The 19,196-nt window shown below is 35.6% G+C and overlaps 1 protein-coding gene across 1 annotated transcript in view; it reads left to right on the top strand.

Annotated features, from left to right (window-relative positions):
* fus (epithelial splicing regulatory protein fusilli) overlaps positions 1 to 19,196 on the top strand; it is a 169,795-nt gene that overhangs the window by 76,235 nt on the left and 74,364 nt on the right. The window contains exons 4-5 of the mRNA XM_090389689.1: positions 3,247 to 3,336; positions 10,698 to 10,752. Coding sequence (XP_090245815.1) covers positions 3,247 to 3,336; positions 10,698 to 10,752 — 145 coding nt within the window. The remainder of the gene's footprint in view (positions 1 to 3,246; positions 3,337 to 10,697; positions 10,753 to 19,196) is intronic.

The following is a 19,196-nucleotide window of genomic DNA, read 5'->3' as shown; positions in this document are numbered from 1 at the left end:
ACCATGTTTTCTATGTGTTCTGTTAATTTTGTTGAGTAGTGTATTTTACTATTGTTATGCTTGACCCATATTCATTATAATAAAGGACGTAGATAACAGCGCATGCAGTTTCGTAATTGAATTTACCCTTTCAAATTATAATTTGATGGACATCATAGTATAAAACAACATGTATTTCTTCTAGCAGTTTACGAAATAGATTTATAAATTTTATCTCCAGTGCAGTAAAAACGCTGTAGCTTTGGCTGGATTGGGATTTTTTTGGAATTTGCATCGAAATGCCGTCGTAGGTAGCATAGTTGATATAATCACCGTCCTTCCCCACACCTGTTTATAAAAAACCTGAGTTCGAATCCCACCAATCACGTGAGGAGTTTTTATGGACCTTTTTCATAAAGTGGCCGAGTTATGCGGTTTCAGGCATCGGTAACACGGTTTTTTACCTCGGAAACTCGGGTTTTTCGTCCAACTAACAGCAAATCGGAAAAAAAAGAAAACGCAATTTAGAGACATATTAAATACGGTTCAGTATAACCTAGTTTGCTGATGCGCTTAAAAACCATGCAAGAACAACAGCATTAAAATATTGCATTGATGATACGACTGTTTAATTTTAATTATTGTCGGGTGCTAACTTTTATTTTGCTCTATATGAAACAGTGTTCTTCATTTACAAACAGTCAGAAACAGTAAACATATGTGCAATGAAAAAGTGCAATGTCAAATGATTACGAAGCAGATTTGTAAATCCGGTGATCAACAAAATTAAGTAAAAGTTATGATGTGACTTCACCCGATGTCCCAATCATTGATTGTCCTATGGATTCTGAAAACTGCTTCCTCTGGTTTGAATATATACGATCAGAAAGGAAAACCTAGTCCGTATTTAGAAACGTCTGTTAAATATCATTTTGACTTGAAAATTTATAATTTTCTGAGAATCCGTGAAAAAAGAGCTGAAAAAGGACAGTGTTTCTTGCAGAGAAGCTTTTTGACTGATCTTAAAGAGCCAATCCTCGACTGGGGTGCGGTAGGTGCTCTGCACCTGACTGGTGCAGAGCACCTACCGCACCCCAGTTGAGAATATAGTAATACTGGATATAGAATATAGTCTTGAAATATAGCATTTCATGTTTTTTCCCCCTCTTGATTTACAGAAGTTCCTATATAATTGTATTTTGTACATATTCAAATACTAATGTTTAAATTTATAATTGCACTTAACGTTCCTGTTCCTATAATGATACTAAATATTTCTATTATTTTATTTTTTATGTTAAAAAAGGCTCTTCCAAATAATTATCATAGGCCTCACAGACGCCTACAGTTCTTGATTTAATAATTATCTAAAATTTTAGTTAGAATAAATTCCTATTACAATAAAATACTTTCTTACAATTTGTAGTTCTTAAGCTTTGTGAGCTATAGAAATACTAAAATTTATACTAAGAATATAGAATGGCTTTTCTACATTTTTCTTTCTCTCTCCCCATCTTTTAGGGAGAACTTCTCCATTTTGAAAATCTGATTGCAGCCTTTTTTTTTGTTGTTTACCCTTTCATTTGAAAATCTCTTTTTTATTTTGAGTTTCAAATGCAATTCGAGAACAATGTTACGTGTCTTTGACACCTCGTAATCAAAAAATAATAATCAAAATAATAGTCAAAACAATATCTCGTTATTGTGTTCTCTAGCCGTATCGGACAGTGTGTGTTCTTTATGATGAATAGAAAGTGGTACGAAACTCGGCTGCCTCTTTGTCGATTTGTTAATTTTGTAAGCAGGCATTTTAACATGTTGTTTTTTAAGAAATCTAAGTATTAGCTGTTCAAAGTACCAATTAAAATTATCCAGTTGTTTTCAGAAAAAGTTCCTTTTTTTTATGCTTTCACACGAAGCTTTTCATGATAATGACTCAGTCTCTAATTCTAGGCAAGCCCAGTTTAGCGGAACTGCAGCCTTAATGAGACTTGATTGCGATTGTATGTATATATGAAGAGAACACGCTAAGGTACGAAAATTCTTTTACAGTAAAAAAACTTCATAAAAGAACCGCTTATAAATTAAAAAGAAACAACTAAAAGAAATAAATAAAATTACAAAATTTTAACACTTCGATGTGCGGTTGAACAACCTTCCAGTGGATAACATTACACTGTCAACTAATCTATTATGTATGGAATGGGTATTTTATGATACATGTGATTATGAATTGTTTAAAATTTTTCTACAAAAATAGGAACGAGGAAGAAGTGGAGCATATAAGTAATTTTTTGAAGCTCGCGATGGTGGATTGACTTCTCCTATCTTAACTTAGGTATTTAAAAACCAAAGAGGGAGAGAGAAAGAGTATTTGATGTTTTACTATGGTCTTCAAGAAGATTACACTTCTAAAAATCCTTTTGTAAACATATTTTCTTTACTTTGGTTTCGGTTTTATGCTTTGGCTATTAAAATTGTCCTTGGGAATTCGATGTCATTTACGCTAATTCTTATAAATTACGATGTAGTTACTATTAGATGGTTGCTACGTGATCTGAATCTTCTTCGTTAAGATAATGCATCTTTTAATTTATTGGAAAATGCTATCGTTTTTCCCAGTGGGCTGTTCTCAATTCGTTTCCAGCTGCATTAAATCTTATAAATTACTTTATAGTTACTATCTATTAGTTTTTACGCGATCTGAATCTTCTATCTTGAAATAGCGCATATTTCTTACAAATCAGAAAATGTTCTTTTTTTTTTCTTAGGATATATGTCGGAAGAAAGATTATTTTTTCTGTCTGGAGCCGTGGAATTAATAGAAATTGAAATGTTCATAAACCAGTGTTGCTTCTCAGTTTTGGCTTAAAATGATGTTCAATCGCATCCCTTCATCAATTTATCCATTAAATACAGAACGGCACCATCCTTTCCAAATCGGTTCCGCGGCAGGTATTCTTCTTGCCTTGTTCCTAATTATGCTATTTAGTATTAGCATTAGAAAGGCAAAAGGTGCAAAAAAGCAGGCATTTGTTCCACGTTAGAAAAATGAACTTTATTGGAAACTGATGCTTCAAGAATAATTACCAACATCGACTTTGTATCAGAGGGATGACAAACTTTTCGATACAATTTTCTGGTGATGGGCATTGTAAATTTTTTAAATGTCAATTGCAGTGGTTAATTTTTAAGGTAATGTCTACCTATATTTTATCAAATACAGCAAATTTTGTTTTGGTTCCTTAATTGTCTTTTTTTCTGGAGATCTCGGATTGGAGGCTGATGGCTCAGCAGACTATGGAATGCGTCAAGTTCAGGATATGGCCCGCATTATCTTGCGGTTAATAGGAGATGGTAAGGAATATAAATATTTATTAATTTTTTTATGAAGTTTCGCAATATTTTTCAACTAATAAGTGCCACCATGCTAAATAAAAAAAAAAAAAAAAAAAAAAAACAGTATTTCTTTCGTTTTAGAGGAAATTTAAATCTTTTGCGAGGTATAATGTATTTGTATTATATTATATTATTTTATTTTGTTGTATCGATCTAAATCAGAGAGAGAGAGAGAGAGAGAGAGCGAGCAAGCGAGCCGATTAATGTTGGATAAGACTTGATGAAATTCAACAAAGAAATCAATGTTACAATTATTTAATGTAGAGAAATCTTATTGAGAAGGGTGAATTTTGCTTAAATTGCTGTTGAATGGTCTTGCAATGGGGATTCTGCAGAACCAGGACGAACAGTACATGAAGGGATCCGAATTGTCTCCGAATATCGACTTTGAAAAGAAGTCTTAAACTTCTTTTCTGATGTCAGAAAATCTAATAATTTTCTGACATCAGAAAGTTTGATGCAAAGTTAGATGAGGGGGAGGAGATAAATATTTACTTAAGCTGTGGATAAAAATAATTTCTAGAAGCAGTGTACCTCAAGTAGCTACATTAAATAGATTAAAATTAGTTGATATGTCTTTCCTGTAAGCGGTACAAATGGACGATCCAAAGGATAGTAATACTAGATATAGAAAGGCCGCCGTAGCCTAGTGGTCAGGCGCGCGGGTGCATAAGTACACGTGCCTTGAGTGACCGGGGTTCAAGCCCGTGACTGCTGAATACGGTGCTGTTTCTTGTATTCTGTCTGTCTTGTGAACTCCTCTGATCATTTGGTCGTCCCGGAGTATAAACAGAAAATTTATTATTTTATTTATCTGAGGTCCTTGAAACGGCAATTTAAATTCTGATTAGGAGAATGAATGATATTGTTTCTATATAATTATATTGAGTTGATTATGTAAATTTGAGAAAATTTTAATATTTTCGTGTGGAGAGATCTGAGTTGGAATCCCTCAGACTTTTACAGCTTCTACAGCCCCAGTTGAACAGACTTTTAAGAATTCTTAAAAGTTTTTGTTCAGTTGGGGCTGTAGTTACCGATCTCAGGGAGAGAAAGCATGGCTCCCCGAATTATTCTAGGTTTACCAGTCCGCATAACATACATATCGATCAAAATTTGTACAGACATAATGCACAAGACTGTATGATCTAGAATACCATAAGAACTGGAGAACTGTGGTCTGAATATCCGATGCATATCTGCATCGAATATTCAGAATATTCATCATATCTGAATATCCCAAAAATTAACAAATAGAAGATGACGCGAATTATATGACGTTGAAATTTCAGTCAGGTGTCCCTTTATGACAGTTTATCGCTTATTCTATATAATATGATAAAAACATTGTTTTTTGTGTTTTTTTAATTAGATGTCTAAAGCATGAATTTATTTAGCATTAATACCTAGACCGTTTTCCTTTAGATGTCTAAAGATGGAGAGTCTGTGTCTCAGAAAAGTTATACTAATAAAATTTGAAATTTATACTAATTAAAAATGTATTTAATATGCGGTGTGGTATAATATTAGTGGGGAGAGATGAGAGCAGTTTCAAGAAGTATGAGCAGTTCGAAACCTATTTTGGCATTCTAAATGGTTGGGGGGGGGGGACAAAGGTAGTGGCCTTCTGCATCCTTCATACCTTTAAAGCGAAATTTTATTTTGTTTAGTTCCGGGTGAAATAATTTACCTTGATAAGACAAGTCAGGTTTCTTCTTATTTTTGGTATTCTATTTTAATATGTTACATTTATTGTTTTATTTTTTAAATCCAGAAAATTAAGGAGTCCAAAACAAGCATTTAATTTCAGTGCGCATTTAAGTGATTATTCCTTAAGAAATAGGTTAGTGCAAGGATTCGAGAAATACGCGAGCTCTTCCTTCATATCTGCTTTTCTGAATTTCTGAAATGCATGAAATAATTTGAATATTTTCGAAGTGGTGTGCTTTACCCTAAGATTACACAAGGTATTATTGCATCATAATATACTTTCGTACTAAATTTCGTTAACCTGTATTAATATTTTTCGGACTGCTGTATTTTTGTCATCATCTGCAACTGAATTTTTGTCATCATCTGCAACTGAATTTTTTTGACATTGATGTATATCGCTAGTAGAGGGTAAAAACACTACTATATTTTAGTTAAATTATAACGTTCAGTTTGTTATTCTGGAAGTAGAATCTTTCTTAACGCAGAGAGGAGAGCGTCCGCACGAAATAAAAAAAAAAAGTTAGTTTATGATTGTAGTTGTGTAAAAAATGACCTTTTTGCTGAAGATTTCCTACACTTACCTTGTTCAAAAGATCTGTATGCAGCGCTCCGCCTTTTGACCGATATGATCCATCATTTCTACGCTCGGTCACGGCTTCTGTCAAGAAGGAGAATTTCAGGATTTTCTTCATTGTGTGGGTGTTTCTGTAGGGTAGCCATCATCGGTGACTGCACGTCGAACTCCAAGGGGGTGGGTGACCTAATTTGGAATAAAATGTAAAGTGGTAAAAATTTTGGTGGCGATTGTGGTACTTATTTGTTCATTCTGACTATTAATCGTATTCAAGTCACTGGTAAGCCCTGGAAATCACTAGAGCATATAATGATCTGATTCCTTTCATAGAAAGGGAATTGAATACTTTTCCTTCATCAAACTCCAGTGGACTAATAAGGCTCCTATAACCTCTAGATAGTAATGCTCTACTGTACAGGGATTAAATGAAATAAAAATAGTTTTTTCAGTAGCCTCCGATTATTATGGTAATTTATTTATAGCAGTTGTAACTGCACTGCGTGATGTCATTTTTGTGAGATAGGGATATAAGTAGTTCAATTAACTAACAACTTCACTGCGCAATGGATGTGTAGGTCAAAATGATATCTGCCTAGCTTGTTAATTATAAAATATTAGCTTGCCTTACCAAAATCTTGCCGAATTAATAAAATTGTGCAATGACATGCACTATAAAGCAAAGAAAAAAATAATATAAATAAATTGTAATTAAAGTAAAATTATTTGTAGTGAATGGCGTAATATGACGATAAAATAAGATGAAATATCGTACACAACCAGATACAGTTGGCGATAAACCCCAAGGCTCCTCCGTAGCCAGGTGGGTATTTTATTGTTATTATTTGGTTTTTAGGAGCAATATGGCCTTAGTTGCTAATGCTCCTAAAAACCAAAATAACAACATAACAACAACATAAATCCCTATCACAGCCTACAAGGCTGGGGGCTTGACAAGTTATGAGTATACATCAACATACAATTTTAGGGGTTTGACAAGCGATAAGAAACCATATGAGCAACAATAAGACAAGCATTTGAGATTATCAATAAGCAAATTAATTACTTTAGCAATTGCGATAATGGAAATGGTCTAAAATAGGCTAACAATTTAGAAGTACCGGTGCTCATTTTGGTGGGAAACGGACTTTAGACTTCACTAGGATCGGAAGATAGCACTAACAGAGACAACGAATGTCATCAAATGCACGAGATGTTTATACACTGAGTAAAGCAGGTACTTGCTCTGCAATTCCGCATCTATATGCGGATTGGGTTGTAAATTTATCCATATCCATTCCACCTGATTTCAATATTTGAATGGCTGCTAGTGACTGCTCAAATGTGAATTTGTTGCTCAGTTTAAGTCTTCGTAACGCAGAATTGGGGTTAGACTCATGGATTGTGAAGTGGTGCGTCGGGTACAGAGACCCCAGACATTTGGGAATGAAATGACGCCCGTTAGCATTTTTGTAAAATTGTGAGCTTTTTGCTGTTTATTGTGATTGGTAGCTCTATCTATCTCGTTATTTGGGTCGTCTGTACCTGTGGAAGAATGTTATTTAATTAATTAGTAACACAGATGGTGAGATATTGAGGATTACAAACGCAGTGCATGATTCAGGGTATCTATAAATACAGAAAATGCTGATTTTAATGGACCCAACAGCTAATTTCAGCGTAGGGCGTGATGAGAATGGTATCTGTAAACAGAGTATTGATTACAAGTGAATTCGCAACTAGTCTGAATATGATTTCCATAGTTATATGGAATTGTGTTAACTGAATTTCAGATTGCTCACTTAAGTATCGAATCAAATTCTCTTTCTCTCTTCCTAAGATTTCAGAATACAAACCATCAGTTACGCATTACAAGAGGATGGAAGACTTGATAAAGAATCTATAGCTTGATATAAGAGTCTGAAGTACTTAATACGAAAATTGATTAGTGCAATTATAGATAAACCAAATGACCCGATAATGTTCTTGTTTATACTCCGGCACGACCACTAGGTCAGTGGAGTTTACAATAAATCAATCAATACAAATGTTAATCGTATTTAGCAGTCATGGGCGTGAACTCGGGTCCACTCAAAGAGCGTGTGCTACTGCACTCGCGCTCCTGACCACTCGGCTACGTTGCGGTCAGGCCTAATGGTTCGTAGAAAAATTCAGAAAAAAAATGAAAGCTCGATATATAATTCTTTATTAATCGAAAACATTTATTTTTGAGAAAATACGACACTATTTGTGGACGAAACTGGATCTGCAAAATCGCCACAATCCTGCTTAAAAAGAAAAGAGAGTTTTGTAACGAGTACATGCTATTGACTATCTAAAATCAGCAGTTGTATTTCAGTTTAAAAAGATGATTTAAGAAATGTGTAATTTATAGATCACCATTAGTTGAATTAGACGGTTTTATTTGTCCTCTCTTATTTTAAACAAACTTTTTGTTGTTGTTGTTGTTTCGAGACTTTCATTGACATCCGTCCTTTTATCCCTCCTAAATTTAAAACTTCTGTAAGACCATGCAGAACTTCTTGGGTCACAGCGCTTAATTATTTACAAGAATGTTGTGCATGTTCCAAAAATAATGGTGTAATACGATTAAACCTTTGCATCTGTTATGGCACAAACATTAGATTGTGTCCGCTTCTACGAGTTTCTGGAACATCTGCATGCCCGAACGATTTCGTGTTATCATGTACATAAGATCCAGCATCTCTTGAATACCTGTCTCAAGAAAAGTTGATCTCTTATATGACCCTGCTCCCATTCATTTCTAGGTTTAGCCCTTTTGAGACGAAACCTAGGGAAACTAAACGTTGTTTAAAAGTTTCGTTGTTGGCCAATTAATGCTCGGCATATGTCATGCAAAAAGCGTTTAACAACATATTTTACAAAAAAAAAAAAAAACTGTCTTTGGAAAACGGAATTTTCTTTCTTTTCACCCCTTTCTTAATTAGATAAAAAAATTACGTAGACTACATACTAATACTATATAATAAAATACAATACTTGTCGCTTTTTTATTATTATGAGCATTACTAACATTATTACTTGTAGCTAACCCACAACACCTTTCGGAATAAACAGTGCCCATATCCATGTTTTTTTTTTTTTTTTTTCCCTTTCCTAAGGATTTTTGGTTGCTCGGCATTAAAGATTTCAAATTATGATTCAGTTGCACTCACTGCACTACAATATACATAAGAAAATACTGCACTACAATATACATATACATTACATAAGAAAAAATTAGACACCTTGTTTTTTAACACATAGAAATCCAGTATTTGAGTATTTTACTCTATAATTTGATCCTTAAACACCCGGAGACAATAATAGATTAATTACGTTATTTAGTACAAATACAGTACTTTTTTTTTTTTTTTTTTTTGAAATTCAGCTAGTTTTTTGAAATATTCAAGAAAAATTCTCTTCAAATGTCCGATTTTGTTAAGTACATTATTCAAAAGGGGTCGTCATCTTTGTCATATACCAGGGACAAACTTTTTTATCTTTTAAATTTTTTTCCAGGTTATTAAAGATATAACCATCTTAGAGCGGTTTGGTGAGTTTAATTTTTTTTTTTTAACTCTCTGGACGGCATTTTTCTCTTATAAACAAAATGGGCGAGGAAGGGTTTTTCTTCCAGCTCTCACTTGCTTTTTACTTAGACAAGCCAGGAATTTTTTTCTATCATGATGGGCTGTAGAACCTCCTCCCTTCTGTCCCTTAGCTATTTGCGGTTCAGGTGAGAAGTTCAAGCTTATATTACTACTTAGTACGCAATACGTTTAATTTGGCTTGGGTTAGGAGCTCATCGTAGACTTTCGTGGGAGGACCTTGCGATTTTACGCTACGCCTGAGTGCATGGTACAAAATGGGGATGGGATGAGAAAAGACGTGGATATGCAAACGAAACTATGAGGAGAAAACCGCCACACACTGCTGGTATTGTTACGCAGGTGTTCGTGTTGTCTCCTTTTGATAGGCTTATCTGTAATCTGTAGAGAAGGGAGAGAGAGATACGGGGGCGGGAAAGAAAGGGACTGTAGACAAAAGTGGTGGAGGTCAGTCGACATGCAGAGTAAAGAACGAGGGCAACAACCTGGACAGAGGTGGAGTCTCGCTACAAACCACACCGGCAAAATGTCGGGATACAGGTGTATGCGCCCTTCGGCTATGACGCATGAACGCTAACACGCGCCAATGCCCTCTAGTGTGCGTATAGTTAGGGCCAATTATGTTCTTTTGTTGGATGGCGCGGCACTGCAACGAATCTTCATGCCTAAGAGAATAATTTAAGCTGACAATTTTACTAAAATAATAACCAATCCTTATTTCACTTCTAGTTTAATGAAAATAGATTATACGAATTAAATTACACATTAGTGTATTTTCATTTTCCTTAGACCAATTTAGAAGAAGCCATTTGAAATGGAGAGCTTTTTCTCCTTAACCTCCATTTTATATGGAACTTAAAATCATCCAACCGCTCAGAAGTGTCTAACTAGAAATCCGCACTATTCCTTTTGAATAGTTCTGGTTTAGATAAGTAAATATTGTAGGCGAATTCACTTTACTTAGTCATAGCACTGTATGTTTAACACATACAATACATCAAGAAATAAACACATTTAAAGAAAAACATTTTGTGAAGCTCGGTACATTTCGGATTATTATTATTATTTATATGGCGCATTAGCATCGAAGGCCACATTGCGTTGGTGTCTTGTCTGTACCAGTGCGTGTAGACAGGGCGATTTACACATTGTGCGGGCTGAAAAACCTAGAATTCACGGAAAGAAACCTTACTACCTTTGCCTGACATCGGATAACTAATATCTGGTATTAGTTAGCTGATTGCTTATGTATTAATATACCCTTCCAATTGAAGGGTCCTTTAAGAATTCCTCCAAAATTCCCTATGCTGTAGGTCCTAGTATGTGGTATGCGTGTGTGTGTGTGTGGAAACATTTGCAGTTATACAAATGTATTTACTGATTTATATCATTGGAAATTTCAGGACATAAGTTCGAACAACCGGAAGAAATAGACGACCACCTTGAACCCGGCATATGGTAAGTACCACTTATATAATAATAAATATCCATTTTCCCGCTTTTATTTACGATTTTTTTCTTCTAAAAATCTTTCTATTTCTAATATACGCATTATAGTCTGGTTTTCGTGTATTAACCTAAATAATTAAACTCTATCATCAATAGTAAGCTTTAAAAAATCCAACGAACTTATGTAGCATAAAGCAGAAGTGAGAAAACTTTCCACTTCTCTATCATCTGAGTTGTTTCCATTTGAAAACCTATTGTATATCCAATATATGATTTTGTATTTTATTTTATTTTATTATTTTTTTTTTTTTTCACTTTGTTTCCCTGGGAAGAGGGAGGGGGAGGATGTTTATAACTGCCATTCATTTTATCTAATGAAGCGTTCGCGAAAAATCATTTTTCCACGTGATTGGTGATAACATTACTCAAATAAATATAACAATAATAATTTTTTTTGCTTTTCTTTAGTTTAAAAAATACATCTGCTGATATATTTATTGAAGAACTTGCCCGCAAGGCTTTAATAATACGAGGTAAAGGATTCCAGGGAAGTAAAGGAAGAGGTTAAACAACAGCAAAATAAAAGTGTTCTACATAATCCGAAGACAGCACATATTCCTTTGTGAAGGAGATAAGAAAAAGTATTTCAAAATATTAGGAGAGAGTCTTCATCTTGGCCCAGGATGTTTAGAGCGTGACCGTAATTTTAATCTTCGCAAGAGAAGTCGTTTCCCCGCAGTTCACCTTGTACCACATTCACTGGCGGTAGATGGCCTCGTTCAAGGTCAACAGGCAAACAGGTAGTGAGAAGCGTTTTTATGTGGCGAGCGAAGCACTACTCTCCTGTACGAGCCAGAACAAGCATCGAAAGAAAGCAGGCAGAAAAATCTGGACGCACACACATGGCGAGTGTGACCGAAAGTGAAACGATGCCGGTTATTCCGGTTTGTGGAACTCACAAGACAAAGAAACATCCGAAAGACGGCTGGAAAAGTTATGGCAATTACTTCTCGGCCATCATTATCTTCAGCAACCTTCTGAGCCTTACTGCGTTCTCTCTTTCTTTCTTTCAGAGCTTTCACGCACTCTCAAGATTTATGGTTGAGTGCGCAGATTGGTGCGTTGCAGAAAGGCTTGCCAGGTCCTTCACACCTTTTAAAGACCATAATAACGAGAAACACCGGACACACTACTCACCGGGAATCTAATGCTATTTGAAATGGTTACACTGCAATGAATTTCAGCCATTGTCGGGCGCATTTAAAATTTCCACCTATTTTTTTCTGGAATTTCGTTTTGCTGAACATTTTTACATGCAGACTTAACAGCCGCATGCATAAAACTTTTACCGACCGTTGAGTTTACAGGCAATATAATTGGAATCGTTTGCCAGTAGCTTGGCAAGCATAAAATTTTCACCGTGCACGTAATATCGTTGGAACTGTAAAATTATGGGAATGACCAGTAAAAGTTATTTGAACTTTTATGCAAAAGAGAAGACGCTGATAAAAGTTTCATTTTTTCAATTTCGTCTCTTTCGCTTCCAGCATCTCTCTCTCTCTCTCTCTCTCTCTCTCTCTGAATGTTGTATTGAATTATTAGATGATACTTCACCTTAAAATATCACTTTTGTTAATTCTTGTGTCTTTATCTTTTCTTTTACAGACCCTAATTTCTTCATATTCAACTGTATGAATAGTCTCTAACCAGTATACTTTTTCCTGAAGTAGAACGCCCATTTTCGCTGGCCTTCTTCTATTAGAACCTTAGTGACACTAATTGTAGAATCGCACCAGCTTCAGACGAGTAAATCATTCTTAAGCGCGTTGATGGGAAAAAAAAAAAAAAAAAAAAAAAAAAATGGAAGAAATAGTGGCAAAGAATCATTATATTTAAAAATTTTTTACTGGCATTCCTTTAAGAGCCATTTATTCATTTTATGGTTGATTCGAACAATTATTTCTGGTAAATACGAAAATACATTCACTACTGTCTCACTACATCTCGCCCTGGTGCGTGGCACAGTTGTGTAATCACAGTCACCGGGTGTAAAAGACCTAAGTTCGAATCCCGTCAATGATGCGAGGAATTTTTATCTGTCTTCTTCACAATGTGGCTGAGTTAAGTCGGTCACGGGCGAGTGTTGCATGGTTTCTGCTCCCGGAACCTCTGGTTTTTCATCCAGAAAACAGCACATCAACCACAGAACACACGCAATTTACCGACATATTATACACAGCGCAATATGGCCTAAGTTGCTGATGCATCTAAAACCTAACAACAACACTACATCTCATATATGAGTACTACGAAGGTGTAGAGTGGGCAAAGTCAGGAAGCATGCTTTAGGTTGTTCTCTTGCTTCCTCATCTAAGCTAACAGCCAAATTGAAATCGAGATAATTAAATAGCAAGCAAACTTTGAGAATGCTGCAGAGCACGTTCTTCAGTTTAATAAAGCATTTAGTCAAACTTAACCAAGGACTATTCCCATGATTACGCGCAAGTCTCATGCAATGGGAAATGTTACGAATCTTTTAAAGTCATACAGCCATACAAGTTAGTGTAGTGCAAATCAGTTCTGTACGTAGTAAATCACCGAAGTTGGTGAAATGGCATCGTTTTCATTATATTTCAAAGACCATAACGAGTTGCCTGTTATGGTATGACAGGCAACTCGTTGCAGAAGTAACGCTTAAGTTCGGTTAAGTAACGCTTCCCCATTAGAGAAGACTATTGTTACTTATTCTCAGTGGATACTACCACCCAGAGGGCTATTTGGCTCTTCATCGATGGGTGGGTTGGTATCCGGTGTTATAACGACTGAAACCAACCCACTTATGAAGTTAACTCTACAATATGAGAGATGCCAAATAGTATGCAATAGTTAAGACTAAAATAAGGTATTCATATGAGATATGAAAATAATGCATTTCACCAACTTCGGTGATTTACTACGTACAGAATTGATGCATTGCACTGACTTGTATGTCTAATATATTGCGTGGTTGGAGGCTTCAGGTCATGCAGATCTAATTTAGTTCATCTTTACCTAATAAGATCAGAGTAAAGGTAAGCTAAAAGTCCCAGAAAGAATCAAAGAAGACCTTCTCTGTAGCTAAGAATATCCACGCCTATCTTAGGAAGATAACAAAACTTTTAAAATTGAAAATTTGCGATCTCACATTAGTACAAGCCCTTAACGAAGTGGATCTTAACTGCAGATTAAAATTTGCAGAAACATTCAAAGAAGAATGCAAAGAATAGCTTGGAATAGTGGATAAAATTCAAGCATTAATATTAAATGGGCAGCTGAATAGACACAACTGTGTTTATTATACCTTAAAGAATTCACACACTTGTATACAGACGGGCCTCGATTAACGCGATTAATTCGTCCCACGAGCGCATCGCGCAAAACGGAAATGTGTTGATCGAATATCATAACCAATTGGAAATATTATAATTGGTCCTTGACCTTCTGGAATGCCCATAAAGAATTTTAAAAATACCTTTTAAATAACTTTTTAACTGTATATAATGTAAAATATAATGAAAATACTTATGGAATTAAATGTTTATTGCGTAAAACAGTGGTTCTTAAACTGTGCGCCGCGGAATATTTTAAATTTTCGATGGAAACACAGCGATACTCGACATCTGTCGGACACCGCGCGAACTACTAGCTCGAGGTAGTTCACAGTTTCAGCATTTCTTATTAAGTTGTTTGGACCTAACTACTAAACGAAACTGTTAGGTATTTTTTTTGGTCTGGGTGCGCCTTGAAAAAATTACTGAGACATTAAAGGCGCCGTGAACCTAGAAACTTTGGGAACCTCTGACATAAAATACACAATGAAGAAATTACTGTTGCGGAAATATTTTAACAGTGTTGACTTTCTCTTTTCATCAATCAATTTCCGATAGCCGACAACAATCTTCTCTAGGCCCTGGCGAAATAAATAACTGAGAACATCAAACCTTTTGTTTGAGGTTCTATGCGATACGAAAGATTTCATCTAATTATTTTACCGTTATCTCCTTCGCGGTAACATTTTCATCTGGCTCATTTAAAAATTTGAATTTTTAAATGCAAGTTTGCATTGACTTTATTAGCAGGAGACAAACACGTCTTCTTCCGATGGTTGATGGAACACACCGAGGCGGGCAGCAGGCAAACGCTTGTTTATTGACCGTACGACTCGCGGTAAGCTTAACGCGCGATTCAAATCTTTTTCAACTATCGCATAAAAAAAAAAAAAAGATCGCGTTAACTGGAAATTTGCATCGTGTAAAGTGAAAAGTGATATCATTTTTCAAATAGCGTTAACTGAATATCGCGTTAATCGAACTCCCGATATGCGAGGCCTAGCTGTATATCAAAAAAATTAAATTCACTAGGAATAACTGTACTGGCGGAAATTTGGTCAGAAGGTGTTGTTGGACTATATTTATTCGCTGACACAGTCATTTGCGGAAGCTACCTGGCTATATACACACAATGGCAAAAAAAATACGAACCTTTATTCAGTATCGAATCGGGCTGCCTTTGTTAAGAGCAAGTTTTTCGGTGCAGTATGGATTCTATAAAGATGTTTTAGTGCGTTTTTGTCTAATTGTAACCATTCCAGCAAAATATCGCTTAGCTGCGACAAAAGTTGGAGGAATAGGACTTCGTTGCCAAATAGTTCTTTCCAGCATATCCCATACATTTTCAATAGGATTGAGATGAGGGAGAAGATGGTGGAAATCCTTGTCATGTTCTCCAAATCATTCTGGCACGATGTGCTGTTGTATTGTCATCCATAAAGTGGTTATCACCTTCGGGATGAAAGTGTAACATTGCAAGGTGCAGCAGATTTGATACAAAATTCAGTTACTCTCTGAATGGTATTCGACCTTCTACAAGTATTAATGGACCCAGCCCGTGACAACAAAACATTTCCCTTACCATGATACCACTACCACCAGATGTTTGGGTTGGCTTAACCAGGCAAGCAAGGTCCATTGCTTCGTGAGGTTCTCGCCATTCTCTCTGTCTACCGTCAGTGCAAAACGAAGTGTATCTTGATTCGTCTGATCACATGACTTTCTTCCATTGTTCTACTGTCAATAACGACACTTTCTTCCATTGTTCTACTGTCAATAACGACGTTCTCGGAACCACTGCAAGCGGATTCTTCTGCTTTTTCTCTGAAACAAGTGTCTTCCGAATAGTCCAAAACCCAATACCTTCAATTCATTGCGCATGGTACAGGTAGCAGTAGGGTAGTTCTAGGCACGGTTGAATTCAGGCGTTATTTGCTGCACACTGATGTCCAATTTTTCCCTTACAGTCCTCTTTCGAGTACGACGCCTGCGCTCTTGAAATATTGTTTTTCGGCTACCTTTGAAATGGATGCTTTTGAGAAATTAGTTATCTTTCATTTCTTGAATCGAAGCTCCTACTAAACATGCACCAACGATAAGACTGTTTTCAGTCTGTTGGATCCTGTTTTTACCCATACTGGCTTCAGATTACTGCAGTCAAACGACCTATGAGTCTTTATATATTTAACGAGGCAACAAGTAATCACCCTACATCACAGTTTTCTTTGCATTTCTTCTGTGTGTAACTGTCTTAATACAAAGGGTTTTTTTTTTTTTTTTTTTTTGGCCAGTGCGTCTGTTAAATAATGATGCAGTCCCAGCCTATCCGCATTATCGTGCATAGCTTTTATTGAATGAAACTTCTGGAAGATGGTTAGGGGATCGGGATGTAACCGAATGGCTACTACCACATTTCCCACAGCGAAAAAAAATTGCTTTGATATTTTTGTCTGTGGGGGGAAGTGGTCAAGACGTTACGAAAAGTATTCTCCGTATAGTATAGTGATTTCACAACTGTCATTTGTTTGGAAAGGTCAGGATTCGAATCCGTCGGTGGCTTCAGAAATGCATAATGGCCTCTTCAGTATGAGCTGTAATTAGCCAATCTCAAGCTTAGGTAGTACGGGTTCCTCACTGTGAGGAAACCCGATCACCTCCGTTCTGATTTTTCAGCCCTGGAAACATGCATATGAGCCACACACACACACTTAAAGTACAAAATGGCGGACATTTTGAACGTATATCAATATGAATTATATCTATTTTTAAGTTAACAGTTGCCCTTTTCTTTTACTTATTAAAATTTATATTTTATGTATAAACTGTTCTATGTGCAATGTTCAAATAAGCGTTTATTTGAAAATCGCATGTAAAAACAGTTTATACATAGTTTGGTCGACCTTGTAGATTATGCTCACAAGAATTACCAGCTAGGGATGTTTCTTTTATTATTATTATTATTATTATTATTATTATTATTACACAGAATACTGTATTTCCTGTATCTTTACAGTGCTTGGATTATGTGATTCGTGCAGTATAATGGCTCTGTGATCGTCACTCTTTTCGAAAGTTCTGCGTTCAGATTTCGTCGAAAACCGGAAAAATTTCTTAAAATGCCCTTTTCATACTACGCCCTGTAACCAGCCAGTTTCACGCCGAGGTTTAAAGTTTTATCTCTCGTGACTTATTCTTTTTTTTTATCTCGTCATTTTCATTCTAGATGAGCTCACGTATTCGCGCACACACTACCCACACAGTCCCTTCCTCTCGCCGGACTGAATGCTGAATTTCAGCTTCCTAGTAGTGCATTCCATAAGAATATTTTTATTTATGGTTCACTGATTCTCTTTCTTTCCGAGAACTGTTCTTTGACATTGTCTCTCAGTTCTGAATACTTTTTTACGAAATTATTTAACTCTGGAATACAAGAGTAATAAGGCTATAGGGTATAACGTTTTAAAACTGTATGTATTACGAAATGAAAAAGAACCCTGTGGGAATATCTTGCACTTCTTCCTGAGATCGTCTAACCCAGTTCCGCTTGAAAAGCCTCAGTAACTTTCTAATCGGCGAGATTCGAACCCGGAAAAGGCAGTTTTAAAATTAGAGAATAGTCCATTCCACCAACTCATATGCACAAGCCCTTCGCGACAGTATAGTAGTTGCACTACTGGTCAGTCGTTTGGAGAAGTCTGGGTTCGATTGCCGTGGACGACCGAAGAAATTTCTAAACCCCTCTTTAATTGAGGCTGTAGTTAGCCGAATTTATAAGTTTCTTATTATTTTTTCTCGTATTGGTATGAAACGTGACACATTTTACTAGAATTGTTTCTCTGTGAAATAATTTCGTACATAACAGATTCTTTCATGTTCCGGTGGTTATTATAAAAAGTGAGCATTTAAAAATTTTGAGGAAAAGCAAGCGTACACTAAGTCATGAAGGAAATTCCACTGACAGCACGCTTGTATACACACACATACACTCATGCATATTGTTACAGCCGGTTAAGTGCTCTGAAAACAGAAAACAACTCTCTCTCTAGCACGAATTTCGCTTTCCGCCCATCATTCAAGGACAGGATGCTAGTTTGGAGAGAGAGAGAGAGAGAGAGAGAGGCGATTCCGTGTTTCATCTGTAGCATATGGCGCCTGATCGTGAAAGGAAGGAAACAGTGGAAATTCTAAAGGTACGTGCAAAGAAGCAGCAATAGAAAGGAAGGGCAACTCACGACTTCGACAGCGGAGGTCAACTACACAACGCCTCGAGTGCAGCTTGTGAATAGAGCTTAAAATGTCGCTTGCAGGAGCTCACGCTTAGCTACTCGTACATACTTGGTAAACCACTTAATTTTTTAACAATATGCAAAGCGGAATAGGTTTCTATTTTCCACCTTTCCTTTGAACCCAAACATTAGTTGAGAAAACACAACGAACATGTGGCAGTTCTTTCCACCCACTCGCCTAAAGGACAATGAAGACCTTACGAAAGTTCAGTGTGCACATTTTCAAATCTTTTCTTCTTTGCAGCGACTTAAAGGACTTTATAGTATTGCGTTAACTCTTTCAGAAGGATAAAGAGGAAGGATAATAACGTGTAGAAATGTGGCCTATTTTGCATTTCGATCTTCCAGAATTTTTTTTTTTTTTTTAGGTTTAATGAGTTGAAAAAATGGAAGACTGCTTAATTTAAAAAAAGTTTATTTTTTATTTTAATTTTTTTTTAATTTTTATCCACCGTTCTAAATTATTTTTAATTAAAAATATTTTTAAAAGTGCAGCGAATGTAGAGCAATTGTTTAAAAATTTTATTAATAAAATTTTTCTCAAACTATACACGGTTGGGTTTTTTTTTTTTTTTTACCTTTCGTGTTTGAGTTTTCATAAAAAAAATAAATATATTTTTTTTATTCTAAATAATATTATTTAGAATAAAATAATATATTAGAAATTATAATAATATTATAAATATTATTCTAATTTCCAAACGTATAGTAAAGTTTTAAACGAAAGTTAACGTTTTTTTTCTAATGTAATCGGACATATGTCCAAATTAGCCATATTGGATTTTATTATTATTAGCCA

Source organism: Mastigoproctus giganteus, chromosome 2 (assembly GCF_048544385.1).
Source record: "Mastigoproctus giganteus isolate SK-2022 chromosome 2, ASM4854438v1, whole genome shotgun sequence".
Lineage (NCBI taxonomy): Eukaryota > Metazoa > Arthropoda > Arachnida > Uropygi > Thelyphonidae > Mastigoproctus > Mastigoproctus giganteus.
This window is presented reverse-complemented; position numbering and strand designations above follow the sequence as displayed.